This window comes from Labeo rohita, chromosome 22, assembly GCF_022985175.1.
Source record: "Labeo rohita strain BAU-BD-2019 chromosome 22, IGBB_LRoh.1.0, whole genome shotgun sequence".
Classification (NCBI taxonomy): Eukaryota; Metazoa; Chordata; class Actinopteri; order Cypriniformes; family Cyprinidae; genus Labeo; species Labeo rohita.
This window is the reverse complement of record NC_066890.1, coordinates 33,000,922-33,020,452: the sequence shown is the minus strand read 5'-3', so window position 1 is coordinate 33,020,452 and position 19,531 is coordinate 33,000,922. Positions and strand designations below refer to the sequence as shown.

Here is a 19,531-nt window from a genome sequence, read left to right as displayed (position 1 = left end):
ACTGAAATCTAAATTTCTTGAGAGAATGCAAAGGTTTAGCGAGTTTTGCAGTAAAATAGGTTTTGTGAGCTGAATGCTATGTTTCTCTAAAAATCATAAATATACTGTGAGCATACGCAAAGTTTTGCAGAGACTGAAAATGCACATTTGAAAACACAAATGTTTTGCGAAGAAATGCACCATTTTGCAATAACACTGAAATTTTGTGATTCAAATGCTCAGTTTCCCTGGAAAACGCAAAACGTATTGCAAGCAAACGCAAACTTTCTCTGTAAAATGCAAAGATTTTAAATGGTGAAAGCAACATTCTTGGGAAACCGCAAAGGTTTCGAAAGTGATCACAAAGTTTCTTGGAAAAACCCAAAGGTTTGGTGAAAAAATGGTTTGTGAAGGAATTACATATTTTTTCGATGAAACACGTTTAGTAAAGTTTCTTTGGAAAACACAGAGGTGTTCAAACAAATGGAAAATTTATCTGGCGAAAGCAACATTCTCAGGAAAATGCTGAGATTTTTTGTTGTGGGGGAGGCGCAAAGGTTTTGCAAGCAGGTGCAAAATTTCTCAGAAACCTCTGGCTGGAATGCAAAACATTTGTAAGAGAATGCATTGAAAAACACCTAAAATATATTTCCCTCCAGTCTGATATTTTATCCGTCACCATTTCCCTTTAGGGGGTTATTTTTATTAAAACTTCATGGTTATAGTTAGCACTTGGTGTGAACGACCCTTTAGAAGTGTTTACAAAGCCATAACAGGATTTTGTAGTCCGACAAAGTTTCAACAAAATTAAGGGGTCATGATCTCATATTACAACTGCTTATTTCCATAAGAAAATGAATGCAAGCTAAGAACACAAACGTGTGTATGTTGTGAAAGGACTGGAGATGGTTTTTCACAGTATTCGAAGTTTGGACTGGACAGATACAGCATTAGATATTAAACATTAGAGGCCTCTATTTGGCTACATTAACTGTAAATTAAACAGGAGGAAGGTACAAATGTTTGTTCTGGTCGGGTTGTATCTGATAAAAAGAGAGAAAGAGATAGTCAGTGGGGCGCTAAAACTTAGTGGGAGATGTTTTTGAATAACAACATAAGTGAACAGGGTATTTTGCATGTAGTCATTTAAAGTGCAAGTGTAATTTAAAGGTATTTAAACCTTAGTTTTAATTCACATGTTCCGGTGTTTCCTTTTCAGTTGCTAGGGTAAGGAAGAAGGTTGCTTCAAAAGTATTTTTGGCCAGGTTCATCGTCCACTAGGCGAATAAGTCAAAAGTCCAACTGGTTAGAAAAATAATTTCTTCTCCAAAAGCATATTTGAGATATTAATGTGTGTACCACAAACATTACGGTTAAATATAAGCAAAAATAATAGCAATCATCACTAACGATGATGAATCTCAGTGCAGTTTTCTAAATGCTCTTGTTAATCAGAATAAACAGGGTCAATAAGTACTTTAAGACCACTTAAAAAGTCTTCAAAACTATTTTCCTCACAGGCAGCTCGTCAGGTCATAGCGTCACAGTGTCTGAACAACTGAAGCACAGTTTGTACTGTGGTTGGCAGACCATGTGCTGAGCTTGCACCTCAAGCGTCACGCCAAACATGTCTTAATAATCACTGTCTTCAAGATGTGCGCCGTATACATGGGAAGGTCACAAAGCCGTATTGTGGGTCAACCTGTGTTCCGGAGTACATGCTGATAGAGTATACAAACCTCTGCTTCCTGTGGAACAGCATGAGGTTTATGCCATGTTATGTCACGAATTCATTATGCATGGTATCCTCACAAATTTGAAGAAAAGCCAATGCTAACAGAAGGATTTACATTTGACATTTTCATTGTGCTAAGGTGGAAAACACACGTTTCACATGAATGGGGCCAGAGCTCAGAGAGGGCACTGGATATTCAAGGTCATTTCGAATTAAAAATAGACCACTCTGGTAAATATGTAGGCATGCATGCTTATCTATATAGGCTAGGCTGATGTGGGCATGAGTATTACATTACACGAACTATGGTGAGGTTTGTATTGTTAAAGCAAGGCAAAAATCACTATTACTATTGCTTATGCTCGAGATTATGAATTTAAAAAAGAAGCCTAGCTCTAAAAATTGATTTTCTAAATGAAACTTTTGATATAGACATAAACGTTACCTCAAATCATAACAGAAAAACGCGCATCATACACAATATAGTATCTGATGCTGGAACGGCGTTTCACGTGTCGTCTATTTAATAAGAACGCTGTGACGTTTCGCCGTTTGAACACGCCATTTCGCGGGCTTTTTTAAAGTTAAGCCGTTTGTGTTTACCTCGTGTAAATAAGCCGAGCGGTGTGACTAGCTCAGCAAGGAGCGGGTTTTTTTTCAATGTCGGACCGAACGCGTTTTCTCGTGCGACTTTCTCTGACGTTCCGAGCTCGGTTTGTTGTTCTGTAAAGGACCAGTATTTGAGGTAAAAAGAGGAGTGTAATTAATTAAAGAATGATTACAGAATGTACGGTTATATATCACTGTTGGGCGAATTTTCGCGGGCGATTTCCAGTCATAGGAATAGGAATGCGATAGGAATGCGATTGGATTTCCAAACGCAGATTTTGTATCTGATCCACACATTTTTTTGCTGTGTTGCTACTTCGTTTGAAAGTGTGAGACCCTAAATTTAGCAGAAAATTGAAATAATAATAATTTGTGTTGCTGCTTAACTCCTACACAAAAATCTGCACAGTTTATGCATTACTTGGAAACACACACAGGATTTGTGTGGTTTTGAATGTTTTAGGTTGGCATATTTTTAATGTGCTATGTTTTTTTATTATTATTTAACAAAGGCGTTTTTATAAGTATTTCTTATATATACACTATACCAGTCAAAAGTTTTTGAAAAGTAAGATTTGTAATGTTTTTTAAAAAGTGTCTTCTGCTCACCAAACCTGCATTTATTTGATCCAAAGTACAGCAAAAACAGTAAAATTTTGAAATAGTTTTACTATTTAAAATAACTGTTTTCTATTTGAATATATTTTAAAATTTAATTTATTCCTGTGATTTTAAAGCAGAATTTTAGCATCATTACTCCAGTCACACGATCCTTCAGAAATCATTTTAATATTCTAATTTGCTGCTCAAAAAAACATTGAAACATTGATTATTATTATTATTATTATTATTATTATTATTATTATTATTATAAAACAGTTGAGTAAAAAATATTTCGGATAAATGCTGATCTGGAAAGAATCTTAAAAAAAATGTACTCCACTGTTTTAAATATTATGAATAATAATAATAACAATAATAAATTAAAATTACATTTTAAAATATATTTAAATAGAAACCAGTTATTTTAAATAGTAAAAATGTTTCAACATTTTACTGTTTTTGCTGTTCTTGAATCAAATAAATGCAGGCTTGGTGAGCATTAGAGAATTCTTAAAAACATTCAAAACTTTTGACTGGTAGTGTAATATGCTTGCATATGCATATGCTGATATTCATACTGACATCAGCATCTTTTTGTTGCCATGCTCACATAATCCAAGTTTTGACAAACAAAACTAATGTTGCTACATTAAAACGGATGTTGTCTTACAAAACTACAGTACATGGGAAGTTTTATTGCATAGCACTCAGTGCTGTCTGATGTTCAAAAGCAACATTTGGGGGAGTCAGCATGAAACAGTCTGTAAGTGATGAAAAGAATACTCATCTGACTTGCTCTGATGAACTTGCCAGCCAAATGAAACATTCCTCATGTTATTGCCTGTTTTTCTTGGAAGAGATAATCTTCCATTTAATACACAGATGGACCTGTGAGGCATCTGTGTGCAGTTTAGTGCTTATCTGCATCTGTTTGTGCATATCTATAATGTACCAGTGCCCAAAGAAATACAAATACATGTAAGGGAAACAATAAAAAAAAACACAACAAATCTCTTTTGGAAAAGACAAAGCACTGGGGACGTTGTTAAAAAGCTGCTGATCTGCTATATCGCCAAAGGATGCGCCGCAAGAACACAGAGACCCTGGGTCAAACGCCATCTGCTGAACCAGGGGGTTCATCTCCATAAATATTCTGTTTTTCTTTTTAGACGGCAATCAAACAAACAAGCTGGAGTGGAGGCGTTCAGAGACGCTATGCTCGAGAGATGTTCTGTGTCTGCACAGAACCAGGAAATACCAGTGTCTTTAAGTGATTAAAAAAGACAGGACTCTGCACAAATCATTGTTGCTGTTCTTTTTCACTGGAGGGTTGCATAACCAGGGGCTTTTAGGGGCCTTCGGGTTAAAATGTGTGACAGTCTTGCACAAACTCATCATAAGAAAGCTTTTAAAGTGATGGTGGTTTTGCAAGCTGTATAAACTATTGATCTTTCTCGTCCTTGGAGGGGTTTTGTGCTAAATGTCACAGGAATGGTTCATTCCCCTCGTCTAAGCAAACAGAGTACAAAAAAACATACTGTAACTGTCAGGGACCACCACAATGGCCAATGAAAAACAAGCAAACAATGATATTGTAATTCACTGTAATGGTGTATTAGAGGAAAATTGGGAAAATGCAGTTTCTAAGGTGTTTTAAGTTTTAAGCATGCGGTGTTCTGAGTGGTTTCTGGTTTGAAATAACTGCCCAATTTCTATCATAATAGACCTTAGGGTAGGACCATATTTAATCTTTAACAGAAATTAGATGAGGGACAAACCTGTGAGGGTTAGAAGTGTAATGTGTTCATTGAACTGTACTGTTTAACAACATATCAACTGTTCAGCTGATGAAAGATTTATGAAAAAAACAATTTTGAAAGTTATGAGACTTTTATAGAGTGCACTACGTGCCATTGTAAAGACAGCAAATCTATCCCTCACATCTTATTTTTCATTAAAAAAAAAATCAGTATTGCTCCTAAACTGACTAAGGTCTATTTTGCTGGATTTTTGACACCCATTTTGAACAAACCACACATTTTGAGGTGTCATTTATGGCCGTAATACAAAACTGCAGGCCAGTGTTAGGTGTTTGTTAATTTCACTCATAGAGAGTTGGTTTGCACTTACGTCATACTGACGATACTCAGATGTAAACAACAGCATGGACTGCATGGTTAATGCACTACTGAATATGTTGTTCTGCTAATTTATGTTGTCTAAACCACAGACAAATGTGTGGAAGCTGTTAAATCATACTGAGAAGGACTTAGTAAGCAGGAAAATATTTTGACAAACTAAAGTTAATAGGTGGTAAAGATACGTACGAGCAGTATTAATTAAAATATTAGCCTAATATTTCACCTACCTGACCGAAAATGAAAAGAACAAACACGAATATTGTTAACATTCTTGCCCTGGAAATCCTGGTTCAGCTTGGCCAAGACAAACACCTGTTGTTCCTCAGTTTTCTCCACTCTTCTCCTTGATTTGTTACAACTTTTGGCAGTCTATAGTAAGCTACTCAAAGTGTTTTTCCTGGTCCAATGATTAGTACAGCCCAAAACAAGACAATAATTGACCATTTTCAGCAGAAATAATTAGCAAAATATGCTAGCTTCGCTCGGTTCATTAGCATTGTTTACTTTCAAGGCCGCCTATATGGAGGATTTATATTGGGAAAGAAACATGAATCTTAAAAATAAAGACCTAACCTGTGGTTGAGACTATACGACCTAAATGCGACAAAAAAATAAAAAAATACCACAATAATATTTTAAAATCTAGTCAGACATAATTCTATTAGATATATCACCTGGTTATTAGAGTTTGCGCCAGTTCCTTCACGCAATGATTCTCGAACGGTTAATGACTGAGATCAAATTCACCACACAGTTTTGAACTCCCTCACAGGTTGGCGGTTTCATACTCACGTAGTCAGTGAATCATTTACAGCCGTTAATAAATTCCGCGAGTCGTTTTGCGATTCGAAATTAACCCGGAATCGTTACTCAAAGTGATTCGGTCTGAACTTGTGCCGCGCAATTCTCTAATTTATCAACTAGAAATGTTTTACGGCTCCTAAATGTTTTATTCCTGTAGCCAACAGCATTATTTTTTTCTGGGGCCCTGCTAAAAACTAGATACTAGATAAGAATCACTGTTGAAGTGTTATGAGTCACTTCAAAGAATCAGATGTCAGCAGACATACTGATTCTTTATAAGGGGTTTAGTGACTGAGATAAAATAACTTAATTAATTAAAATGAATCGAATTATTAAATTAACTCGCTCGCAGCTTAGCAGTTTACTCACGTGACATAGTGAATCATTTAGAGCCGTTGATGAATTTCGCGAGTCGTTTTTCGATTCGAAATGAACCGGGAATCGTAAAGTACATCGGTCTATTTATGGACTGGTCTGAAGGAACCGTGCAATTCTGTAGTTTATCAACTAAAATATGGCTCCTAAATATTTTATTCTTGTTACCAATAGCATTTATTTTTTTCTGGAGTCCTGCTAAAAATACACTAGATAAGATCACTGTTGAAGCTTTCTTTCAAACATGAGTCACTTCAAAGAATCCGATGTTAGCAGACATACTTATTCTTGTAAAGTGGTTATTTTAAATGACTGAGATGAATTTAATTAATCAAAATTAACTGAATTATTAAATGAACTCGCTCGCAGGTTAGCGGTTTGAATCATACTCACGTAGTGAATCATTAGAGCCGTTGATGAATTCCGCGAGTCGTTTTTCGATTCGAAATGAACCGGGAATCGAATTCCTTCAAACATGAGTCACTTCCAAAGAATCAGATGTCAGCAGATAGACTGAGTCTTATGAACCGGTTCTTTTAAGTGACTGCGATAAAATAATTTAATTAATTAAGATATATTGAATTATTAAATTAACTCGCTCGCAGGTTAGCGATTTAATTCATTTAGAGCCGTTGATGAATTCCCCAAATCGTTTTTCGATTCGAAATGAACCGGGAATCGTTACTTAAAGTGATCTGGTCTTTTTACAGACTGGTCCGAACAGCCATTTGTACCACTTAAAAACGTCATATGGCTCCTAAATGTTTAATTCTTGTAGCTAATAGTATTCATTTTGTCTGGAGCTCTGATAAAAAAATAGAAACTAGATAAGATGAATCACTGTTGAAGTGTTCCTTCAAACATGAGTCATTTCAAAGAATCAGATGTCAGCAGACAGACTCCGAAAACAAGAATGAGATGTTCTTGACCATGATCCAATTATTCTGAGTAGGTTCACAAGGACGGCACTTACAGCACTAACACACAATTCTCACATAATCACCATGTTCAAAAACACTTCAAGTGCAATGCCCATAAGGACGTGGTAAGTGTTTTACTGTTTTACTGGAAAACGCTTATAAATCAGGATGTCAGTTATCACTATTATTACTCATACTTAGTCAAACACATGCAGCTTATTTGGAAACATTTGTGAGGTATAGTGTCAAAATAAAGACAAATATTAGCGCAAGTATGATAAAATGCTGCCATTTTTATTACACAAGAACATCACATACTGCTGGTTCTTTAAAAGGACTGTGCTAAATTTAATATCAAGAGGTTAAAAAAAGAAATGGGTGAGTGGCACTCCATCTTTCTAAAAGAACACAGTTCCATTCGCACCTTTGCTTCTCCTTCTTTTCCCTGTGGAACATGAAAACACGACCCACCCCCATTTCCCACTGCATCTGGATGGTCACCATAGCAACAGCCTTTTATAGCAACACTGACAAAAAAAATCAATAGAAGACACTAAAAAAGGAGCGAGGAACTCGATTTTGAATCGCTTGGTCTTAATTTGCAGGCCAAAATAAATGGGGACCAAAAACGGGTGTTTTTCAGAGGGTGTAATTGGTCTTGAAAGCTAAGGACGGAGGCACATGCGTGGAGTGGTTTATTTTTAGAACATGTGCTAGTTGTTATTTTGACTTTGTCTTGTTGGAATTTTGGAAATGCCTTGTGCATATGCAGTGAAGGTGCTTTTCCAAATCACCCCACCTTTCATTGTGCTTAACAAATAGTTTACAGGAAAGCGAAAGTGAAATATCAAAAAGTAAGTGAAGCTAAAACAGACGCTGTGGATTCCTGTTACTCCCCAGATTTTCCAATAAAAACTTCCCAGATCAAATCACAGAGAGCTGCTAGTTTAATAAATATGAAAATGTATTTGACAAGACTTCACACATAATTAAATACAGATTTTTTTAGGACATAGTATTTACTTCGGTACATCAGATATCTAAAATGTACCAAACAGTTCAGCTAAAACTCTGTGGTTATTTTCTCTCAATGCTAAAATGTTTAAATCTATATTTCATAGTTTTACATTCATGCTTCAAGCTTAGACTTTCACACTTCTTTAAGTGGAGACAAGGTGGTTTTTAAAACAGCAGACACTTCCCAACACAAAGACCACGAAGAAACCGCACCGCTTCGATTTCCTTCCTCTGCGGATGGGCAGCAAATCACGGTCACATTGATTGTCTCTGGCTGTGGAGAATGCAGGTTCCCATCCAGCTGGGGTTATTGTCACCTAATGTTCAAGGTGATGAATCCAGTCACCTGCAGTTCTCACTTTAGGGGGGCCCTGGGCCCTGACAAGACAGTTCAGCCTAGCGTAGCTGCTTCCAAATCAGTCCATGGAATGTAAACACAGTCTACACAGTACTCGGATTGCACTTGGTGAGGTCGTATGATCCCTTCTTTCTAGCTCTCCACACGTACACCACAACACCGAGCAGCGCAGAAGCGACTCCCAGGCAAATCGCAAGGCTTAAAAAGTCATTCCAGCCTAATGGAGGATTGACTCTTTTCTCTGTAATGAAAAGTCAAAGAGATCGGCAAATTTGAAATATGTTGGAAAATGTAAAAACTGTAAGTCTCCCTAATAGCCTAATTTTCAACAATATTACATTTAAAGGGATAGTTCACCCAAAAATGAAACCTCTGTCATTAATTATTCACCCTCATGTCCTGTAAGTGTTACTGACGTGAACATGCATCAAAGACTGACACGGAAGAGAATAAAATGTTGTTTTTTTGCACACAAAAGCTCGTAGCTTCATAACATTATGGTTGAACCACTGATGTCACATGGACTATTTTAACAACATTCTTACAGCGTTCTTAAACATGGTAGCTGCTTTGCTGTCTTTGTAAGGTCAGAAAGCTTTTGGATTTCATCAGAAATATCTTAATCTTTGTCCCATAGATGAACGAAGGTCTTACAGGTTTGGAACAACATGAGGGTGAGTAATTAATGACAGAATTGTCATTTTTGGGTGAGCTATCCCTTTAATGTGGCATATAACCTGACTGAAAAACAGAATGTGAAAACAGTAATATGTCTGAAGTTCCTAAAATATTCATAAAACATGCTATCAGGCCATGGGAGAGAAGATATCTGATGCCGGATATCAGTGAAGCGATGCAATTAATGCTGGATATCACATAACAATGACAAGTTCATTCCTCGCCAAATTTAGGACATTCAGAATACTTCACATAAATGTACATTAAGCATAGAGGGCCAGATTTACTAACAGCTTGCACCAGCACAAACCGTCTTTAGGCGTTAAAATAGTACTGTCAGGATTTACAAAAGGCACACAGTGAAGAATTAGACCTTATTGACTGACCTTACTGAATATGCATTTGTAGGTGTTTCCCTTTCAGACGCAAGATGCAAAATTACTGGTATTACTCGTCAAATTACTGGTATTTGCGCCATTATTTAACGCCCAAAAGAACCTTGCACTGGTCATTATGATAATGATCTGGCAGCGTCTGTGTTCCTTAATGTGCGCGCTGTTAGTAAATCAAATGCAGAATTTCCCCTCCCATTTGCGTTTTTATGGGATTGTGCTCCAACGCTAATTTGCCTTTTTCAGTAAATCTGGCCCCAAATATGTTTCAATCGGTTGGAATTTTGCCAATTTAAACAAGTTACTTGTGCAAATGTTGATTATGACATTGTGTTCATTCACAAGCTGTTTTATTTAGTCAAAAAAAGCAATAACCTAATATGAAGTATGACCAGTTGCACTCACCAATCACGTTGATCGTAAAAGTCTCCGTCTCGTAGCCCAGGTCGTTGGTGACGTTGATCTGATATAGGCCTGTGTCGTTAGGAGTGAGGTTGATCAGCAGGAATACACCATCAAGGGAGTAGACATTTTTCTCACTATCCAGCTTGCTGAGGACCACCGCAGGTGGAGGAAAGCTCACGGAGCGACAACAGATGGTGATATTCTGCCCCTCTTGAACATCCGTAGATGGAAAGATGTCTACTGTTGTATTTCTGGGTGGTGCTAGAATAAAAGAGGCATAATAATAGTCAGTCCCTTAGACAGGATCCACTTAATGAGAGCAAAAGCACAGTGGAATCGAAATTTATCCATTTTGATAAAAAAGGAGAACAAGGCAAAATGGAGAGCAAGGCACTTAAAATGTTTTAACTGTTGATATTTCAAATACTTCAACATGTTGATACTATGGCCACTGATTGATTTTGACCGGATGCAGTTAGTATCATACCTTTCACGGTAATCTCCACACTATCATTTTGGCTTCCATACATATTTGAGGTTTCGCAAATATAGATGCCTGTGTCATCCAACTTGACCGAAGGAATGGTAAACACTGTTTCAAGCCCATCGCTGGTCATTAGCTCTGTTTGTACGCCATCCATCACCCTGCTCAGCACCATACGCCCCACTGGAAAGCTGTCGAAAAGGCAAGAAATGCTCATGGATTCTCCTTCTTTCAACTCCATCAGTGGGCTCACTGTAATTCTGGTTGCTCTCGGTGGATCTGTAAAAGGAATGTTAAAAACCGTTAAAAAAGAGCCAAGACAAAGTCATTTTTGAAAGGAACAAAGAAAAATCCTTCACTTACAGTGAACAGACAAAGCAGTAGATGCTGTCTTTACTGCTTGAGCAGCTGGCATTTCCAGCAGAACTTTGCAGGTGATGCGTTTGTCCTGGTCTTCGGTGTTTACGCGGTAAGAATACTCTGAAGTCAGATTTATTGTACCACTTGAAAATGACCCAGTTTCCGAATGCATTTTTCTATCTCCATCCATCCATAGGATTTGGAAAAGGTTGGCTGGGAAAACTTCCTGAACAGTGCAAGTCAATTTCATCATCTCTCCCACCAGAGAAGGTCCAGAGTTCTTTACGACGGGACTTGTTGGAAATGCTGATAAGAGAAGAAAATGGAACATCTAAGTATTTTCAAGTATAAACTCACACCGGCTAATAAATACAAAAAGATTAAGGAGAACCTTGAATGAGGACATCCGATATGTAGTACAACATGTAATGTAAACAAAGCTACACTCCCTCGCACATTCTAAGAGCTGACGTCCACTGAGAGCAACCAAACATTTTAAAGAATTCTCTATGACCTTGAAAGCAATAATGCTTTCTATCAGAGGAGTGTTAAATGTTGACAACATTATCCATTTAGATAACCTCTTCATTCTTCAAGTCTTCATTCTCATTCTGGAACATATAATAAATGCTCTATTTCCTGCATCAAGTCAATGTCAAAGTCAAAGAGAGCTATTTTTAAAACTTTCCACAAAGAGACTGGACTGAATTACTGTTCCCCGATGATTCACAGTTCACATTTGTTTAATTGCAACTCAAAATCCAAGGAGTTAAAGGGAAGGCAACCCCAACTCCCAACTAGCCAAACACAGCAATATTGGGTCAATAAGTTTTGGATGGGATTATCTGTTTTGTCGACCAACGGTAGATGTGGGGAATGTTCAAAAAACTTTTTCGATTCCATCTGGTGATGCTAGTGATGTGGAAATTACTAGGGCTGCGGCGATAAACCGATGCATTGTGATTTGTGCATGGATTCTGAGATTTTCCAAATGCATCGCGATTCTTTAGTTTTTATCGTAATTTTTAACAGCAGATGGCACTCTGCTGCTGAATTGTTCATGAAAGAATCGCAATGCATTTGGAAAATCTCAGAATTGATGCGGAAGCATTTCTCGATACACGATGCATCAATTTATTTTCCCAGCCCTAGAAATGACACATTTCACCTTGAGATGTTGAAAACTTGATTATACATTCTCCATTGGTCAACCAGCTGGAGAACTTTTCCCCATACAAACAATTTTTTACGTAAGCTCGAGGCTGGATAGTAAACCTTTAGAGATACTTACAAAAAACCTTCAGGTTGGTCTGTTTGGACTTCATGATCGAGCCACATGTGACCTCACAAAGGTAAGTTCCCTCATCTTCCAACTCTACTAGATCGAAAATCAGCTGAGACTGGAAGCCATCTGTCTTAATTTGCCTGAGGATTGGATTATTTGCAAGATTCTTCCAGGAGAACTCGGGTTGAGGGCAACCTGAAGCCTGACAGGAAAGGACCAAGTTGGAGCCTTTCTCCAACACATCCTCTGTGTCTGGTTGTAGCGCCACTTCTAGCAAATGAGCTGTAAGGGAAAAAAAGAGTCAGTTTTACTTGGTGCCTCGAACTGAATTTGCAGGACATTGAACTACATAGACTACAACTGATTCCACCTTTCTATAGGCGCTTTTGCATCGTGTAGCTCCAAGAACTTAGTTCTAGGAACTAGCCAGCATGGTGGTTCCTAGAGAAGGAACTAACTTCAGTTCCTGAAGTAGGAACTAATTTAGTTCCCCCAAATGGAGTTCCTAGAACGAAATACGTTCTTAGTTCCTGCAGTGCGAATACCCCAAAAAGTGGGAACTTCTGCCAGTAGTTCTAGAACCTATGAAAAGGTTCCTCCAGTGTAAAAGCCCCTAATTTTACACACCATTACAACCCAGACTGTAACTGTGCTCAAAAGATCAACCTTTGCAGCAACAATATCCACTCATACCAGATGTTTAAGGTCTTACCTTCAACGGTTAGATTGAGAGTGGTCCTCTGACTGCCGTACTCATTGAAAGCCTCACACACAAACGTGCCAGAGTCGGCAAGCTTGACGGAGGGGATCGTATGTGATGTTTCAGCTCCTTTACTAGATTTTAGCTCTGCATCTACACCGTTCACCCTCCTGCTGAGCACCACGTGTGTCACTGGAACGCCGGTGGACTTGCAGAATATGCTCACCGAGTCTCCTTCCTTCAGAGTGGTTTGTGGACTTGCTACAATGAGGGTTTCCATAGGAGGTGCTGTCAAGAAATTCAAAAATCTGATTAATTGAGAACAAAGCAATGTTCTCATCAAAGTTTTTTGGCAGTTTTCCTAGTATTTAGATAGTACAGTAAAGTTGAAGAAAGAACAGGAAACGAAGTGGGAGAGAGGGCGACGGGATCTGGGAAAAACAAAACGGCTGGGAATTCTGTCACTAATTACTCCCATTAGGGTTTAAAAAAAAATGTAAGTCCTTCGTTCATCTTCGGAAGACAAATTAAGATATTTTTGATGAAATCTGAGAGCTTTCTGACCCTGCATAGACAGCAACACAACTACCATGTTTAAGGGCCAGAAAGGTAGTAAGGACATCAATAAAATAGTCTATGTGGTTTAACCTCTCGGATTTCATTAAAAGTATCTTAATTTTTGCTCTGAAGACAAACGAAGGTCTTACAGGCTTGGAACAACATCAGGTTGAGTAATTAATGACAGAATTTTCGTCTTTGTCTGAACTATACCTATAAATAAACCACTAACCTTGAACGACTACTGAAACGCTGGCCATTTGGCTTCCCAAGTCATTGCTAACATCACACTGGTAAGTACCAGCATCCGATAAGGACACGTCTTGCACGAAGAGAACTTGGTGCTTTCCCATTTCCACAGACTGGCCATCTGGTTTAAGAGCCGTCCATGTAAACGCAGGCTTTGGCTTGCCCTCTGCCTCACAGGTCAGATTTAAACTGGATCCCAGTGGGACGGCGGTCACTCCAGATACTTTAACGTTATGCGGTGCAGCTGTGAAAGCAATGGGAAAAACCAATGATCACTGGGGGTCATCTTCTTTAGGGAGGAAGTTTAATTCCCACATCCGTTTTGGGTTCAATTTAAAAATATGATAATAAATGCAAGTGTAGCTTACAGAGAACGTTCATGTGTACAGACGTCTCCCTGGTCATCTCTTCAGATGGTATACCATCCACATTGAGTGATACTCTGCATGTTATTGCCTTCCCATCATCCTCACTTGAAGGTGTGAATGTGTAAGAAAATGAAAATGCATCTCTGTCAGGTTCTCCCTCATCACTGTAAACAACTTTGTCTCCATAGAGCCACTCCACTTCAAGGAACTCCGAAGGATGTATAGAGGACACTTCACAAGTCAAGGTGGCTTCCTCACCCAGTTTCAAGCGATCATGTCCAGATATAACTGGGTTAGTTGGGAAAGCTAAAATGGAATCCAAGATTTAAATATTAGCCAACAAACACAAACTATAAAATGAGTTTAGATATTCAATGCTTATGTGATATGTAGCATCTATTATGAAATAAGCAACCTGATCTCATGACGAAAACTTACCTGTGGGAACTCTTTCCCAAAACATGAATGTGAAATGTCCACTGAGTGCAGTGTTGCCAAGTCTGTGGTTTTCCCGTGGAATTGGGCTACTTTACAGGGATAGTTCACCCAAAAATAAAAATTTGTTGTTTATCTGCTTACCCCCAGAGCATCCAAGATGTAGGTGACTTTGTTTCTTTAGTAGAACACAAACATAGATTTTTAACTCAAACCGTTGCAGTCTGTCAGTCATGTAATGGAAGTCAATGGGACCCATGGCTTTGAGAGTCCAAAAAACGTACACAGACAAAACTAAAGTAAATCCTGCGGCTTGTGACGATACATTGAGAACTTAAGACACGAAACAATCAATCGCAAGAAACTGAATAGTATTTACATAAATTTTTACTTCTGATCCACCACAATGTCCAACTGCATCAACGTGCTCTGGCATAGCAGACACATGCAGGACAGTTGGACATTGTGGTGGATCAGTGGTAAAAAAAATTATATAAATACTGATAAGTTTCTTGCACAGACCAATTGTTTTGTGTCGTAAGACCTCAACGTATTGTCACGAGCCACAGGGTTTAATTTGGTTTTGTCTCTGTATGTTTTTTTTTTTTTGACTCTCAAAGCCGTGGGTCCCATTGACTGCCATTATATGACTGACAGACTGCAACTGTTCGAGTTACAAATATTAGTTTGTGTTCTACTGAAGTAACAAAGTCACCTACATCTTGGATGCCCCGGGGGGTAAGCAGATAAACATCAAATTTTCATTTTTGGGCAAACTATCTCTTTAACACTGTTGCCATGAGTTGTTTTTAGTGTCTGTGGGTTTAAGCTACCCCAATAACGTCATATTTAGCAAGTTTACTAGAGGATCCCACACAAAAAAATGTGTATTTTACACCCCTGAAGCTAATTTTTAATGGGGGACCCCCTCGAAACGGTAGTTTTGAGAAGCAATTGGGCAGGTTTTGTTGTGAAAACCTGGAAACCCTGACTGAGTGACTAAAACAGTGTTCGAAAATCGAACGTTTTGAGACGTTTTACGTGAAATTGGTTTTGTAGGCGTCACCGCAGTTCTAATTTGAAATGTTCGTCGAGTGGCGTTATGGCTCTAACGCTTTGTGACGTTTTAAAATAACGTACCATCTTCACTACACCTAAACCTGCCCGATAGGAACAAAAGTGAATGTGAGGTAAAAACACAATCGCAAGCATGACGTTTTAGCTTGTTTTTCTGTCTCTTATCTTTCAGCTCTTTCATCGTGAGTCTTGTTTTTGACGGGATTCGTAGCTAACTAGCAAGTTTGTCACGTCCAAAAGCGAAACATATGGAGCTGTAATCATACCTCTGTATGAAAATGATTACAAGCGCTCGACGTTTTACCTTCTCTAGTGTTCATTTCTGTTGGAAACTGCAGTGATATGGATTATGTACTTTATTGGTACGTATTTGGCATCTTGCGAAAAAGTTTTCACAGGTACGTTTTCCTCATGAGATCAGGCGGGAAATAAGAGACCGGGTCTAGTTGTCACGCATCTCAAAAGGTGACAACTTAACCCGGTCTCTGCGAATAATGCATTATGAAGCCTGCTGAATCCATAATGAAACTGAAAATGAACTCACAATACACTTTAATAGTCGTTTTCGCCTGTTTTGTCTCCTTTCCACAGGTTGCTTTGCACAGTATGGTGTTTTCGTGATTCTTCATCACACTGTCGAAGACCAGCATAGATTCTTTGTCCTGTGGTTTAACAGTGGCGAATATCGGTCTGTCCTCTAATGGGGTCCAAACAAACTTCACTGTCTCCGGACAGGATAAGATGCTGCAAGTCAGCTCTCTCCTGTCGCCCACTTTGAACAGAACTTTGGACGGCAGGTTCACTACGTGGGAAACAACTGTACGAGAGAACACTGGCCGTTAGTTCATTATTAAGTTATCAGTAAGTCTTACCTTTAAAATATTTATGCAGTTATGTGTAATATTTAATTAAACTCCTGCTGAAAAAACAACAGAACCATCACAGAAAATTCTGATGGTTTTTTGTTGTTGTTGTTGTTTTCAGTAACATTCACAGTTTTAACGTAATTAGAATTTCATGCATCATTAACTAAAAATGCACATTTGTAACTTTGTAACCACATAACCTGAAGTAGCACAGGTATATTTGTATAGCCAAACATACATTGTATGGGTTAAAATTATCAATTTTTCTTTTATGCCAAAAATCATTAGGATAAAGTAAAGATCATGTTCCATGAAGATATTTTGCAAATTCCCTACTGTAAGTATATCAAAACTTAAGTTTTGATTAGTAATATGCATTGCTGAGAACTTCATTTGGACAACTTTAAAGGCGATTTTCTCAATATTTTGATGTGCACCCTCAGATTTTCAAATAGTTGTATCTCGACCAAATTTTGTCCTATCCTAACAAACCATACATCAATGGAAAGCTTATTCATTCATTATTTACTATCAAAAAATGACTGGTTTTGTGGTACAGGGTCACATTTATGAAGGAACTTACTAAAGAGGAAACCTCAAAATGCACAATTATATATCAGATGAGTTGCATATGCAGTAAATATGTTTTATAATGCTTAAATGTGCATATATGATTAGCCAAATAGATAAATAAACAGTTACATTAAAATTTCGATGATTAAAAATGACATAATTATACAAAAAAATACCAATCGAATAAAAATAACTTCAAAAACTTTTTATATTTTCAGTTTTCGTCTTAAATTTTATTTAAAGTTTTAGTCATTTTATTATGTGTTTTTGTCAGTTTTATTAGTTTTTATTTAAATGCATGTATATTTTTTTATTTTAAACTTCTGTTTTAGTTATTTTAGTACATATTCAGTTAAATTGCAATGGAAAATGTTGTTTTGGCAGCTAAAACAGCTTTTTTTTTTTTTTTTTTTTTTTTTTTAATTTATTTCAGTTATTTCGAATAAGAACCCTGCTTAAAGCTGCAATGCCTTAAAGAGGAGCAGATGGCAAGACTCTAATATATGTTAAAATATTCAGGATACTTAGCATACAAAACACTGACATCTACGAGAAAGTCTTAAGTAAAGTTACAAACTTACCTGCAACTGGTAGAAGCAGAGTCAACAGTAAAGCTGAATCCATGCTGTCCACTTCTGAAGAACATTCAAGAGCTCCAAGATGGTAAAACTGAGTTAATGTGCTTTCTTTCATTCAGTGCTGCATCTGATTTATAGGAGTAGGGGGAGGGACCCTAACCCACCTCCTCAGCACTCCAAAAAAGCCGTGGAGGAATTCTCCATCAGACCCGTTGCTTTGTGTTCTCCGTCCCTGCACAGGCTCCCTCTGCTGTCCTAAAGGGATTCTTCCCAATTACAGGAAACTGCTTTGAAGATAAGATTTCCATTATGAACTACCACTGACATATTCAAATTAACACCGATGTTTATACAAGCTCGTGCAGATAAATTTTTCCCAGAAATGCTGAGTGTACAAGAAGCAGCTCTATTTATGGATATGGAGGTTGTGGTGATTTATGTAATTCATTCATTTTAAATTGTTTTAATGATTTCTCATAAGTTATGATTTATCCATGAATACATTTTATTAATTTATGACGTTAAATAGTGTAATTAAAAGACTTGCATATGTAATTCAACTTATAAAACTAGGTTTTATAGGTAATTATGTTTCATGATGTTTTTCACTTGCAGCTGTATTTGTACAGGTGCAATTTTACAACTAATGAGTCTACAAATCAGTGTCATCTTGCGGGTCGCAAGCGAAGATGCTGGCTCAGGTTTTTAACAATAGAGTCTGAGGATTATGTAAGCCAGAGTTGAGAGAGCGGACGTGACTGGATGGAACTTTTTTTATCTTCATGTCAAAGTTTCGTCCTGTTCAAACACGTTTCTCTGCACAGAGCTTCACTACAAAACACATTCTTGCACTGATTAACTGTATAATATTGTGATTGGCTAAAAGAAAAGAACAAAACAGAAGATATTTGACTATTAAAATGGTGTGGAAAAACCTTTACATAACTGAGTTATATAAAAAATTATATAAAACTGAAAATATTAGTGCTTTTACAAAATAAACAAGTTTATTTTATTGAAACTAGTAAACTATATGAATATTAATGGTGTATAAATGTGTAAAATATATTAATATATACTGACATTTAAACAAGCTGTAAACAAAAAATGCACTATTTAAAAAAAAGTTGTTTTTTAAATATATATATTGTTATTATCCTGTATAGATATTATTATTATTATTATTATTATCCTTTATGAATATTAAGTCCAAATAAAATATTTATAATATTTAAAAATAAATGCGCTATTAAATATAAATATATTTTATTATTAATACACTTTTTGAACATGATTTAAAAATGACAAGCATTTTGCAGAATAATATTAATACACTATGGCTTTTTATTTAAAATAAAATCTATTAATATAACTGATTGTTTAAACAAGCTGTTAAATTTAAAAATGCACTATTAAATAAAATGTTAAGAATTATATATACTATTATTCTTATTATTATTCTATACGGATATTATGATATTATTATTATTATTATTATTATCCTTTAAGAAATAAAATATAAATAAAATACTGTTATATTTCAAATTAAATGCACCTTTAAATAAGCATTTTGTATATTTTAATTATTAATATTTTTTTTACATTATTTCAAAATGACATACACATATAATTCATATTTTTAACATGCAAATAAAATACATTGCTAAAATATTAAGCATTTCATAGAATATGATTATTATTATATTAATAGAACTTTTAAACAAGCTGTTAAATAAAAAAAATGCTCTATTAAATAAAATGTTAAGCATTTTATATATTATTATCACCCTATATGGATATTATAATTTTATTATTATCATTATATTATTTATTATTATATGAATATAAAGTACAAGTAAAATCATATTTAGAAAAAACAAATGCACTTTTAAATAAGCATTTTGTATATTTGTAATATTAATACACTTTTTGAACATTATTTCATAAAATACACTGTTAAAATGTTAAGCATATCATAAAAT

General features: G+C 36.4%; 1 protein-coding gene across 1 annotated transcript; it reads right to left on the bottom strand.

Moving 5' to 3' along the window:
- Positions 1-7,439: 7,439 nt before the first annotated feature.
- On the bottom strand, positions 7,440-17,689 carry vcam1b (vascular cell adhesion molecule 1b). The gene is made up of 10 exons (XM_051094783.1): positions 17,553-17,689; positions 16,077-16,349; positions 14,021-14,326; positions 13,636-13,896; positions 12,858-13,133; positions 12,152-12,427; positions 10,864-11,166; positions 10,504-10,779; positions 10,017-10,277; positions 7,440-8,782 (listed from the first exon to the last, which is right to left on the bottom strand). The coding sequence occupies exons 1-10, from the start codon at positions 17,662-17,664 to the stop codon at positions 8,625-8,627; spliced, it is 2,502 nt and encodes an 833-aa protein (XP_050950740.1). The 5' UTR covers positions 17,665-17,689; the 3' UTR covers positions 7,440-8,624.
- Positions 17,690-19,531: the final 1,842 nt, after the last annotated feature.

Excerpts from the sequence above, each read along its gene's own strand:
- vcam1b (XM_051094783.1), bottom strand. The coding sequence starts at position 17,664 with ATGAAAGAAAGCACATTAACTCAGTTTTACCATCTTGGAGCTCTTGAA. Across the intron at positions 13,897-14,020 it reads TGTACACATGAACGTTCTCT|CTGCACCGCATAACGTTAAA; the intron begins GTAAGCTACACT and ends TTGCTTTCACAG. Across the intron at positions 11,167-12,151 it reads GACCAACCTGAAGGTTTTTT|CATTTCCAACAAGTCCCGTC; the intron begins GTAAGTATCTCT and ends TTCTCTTATCAG.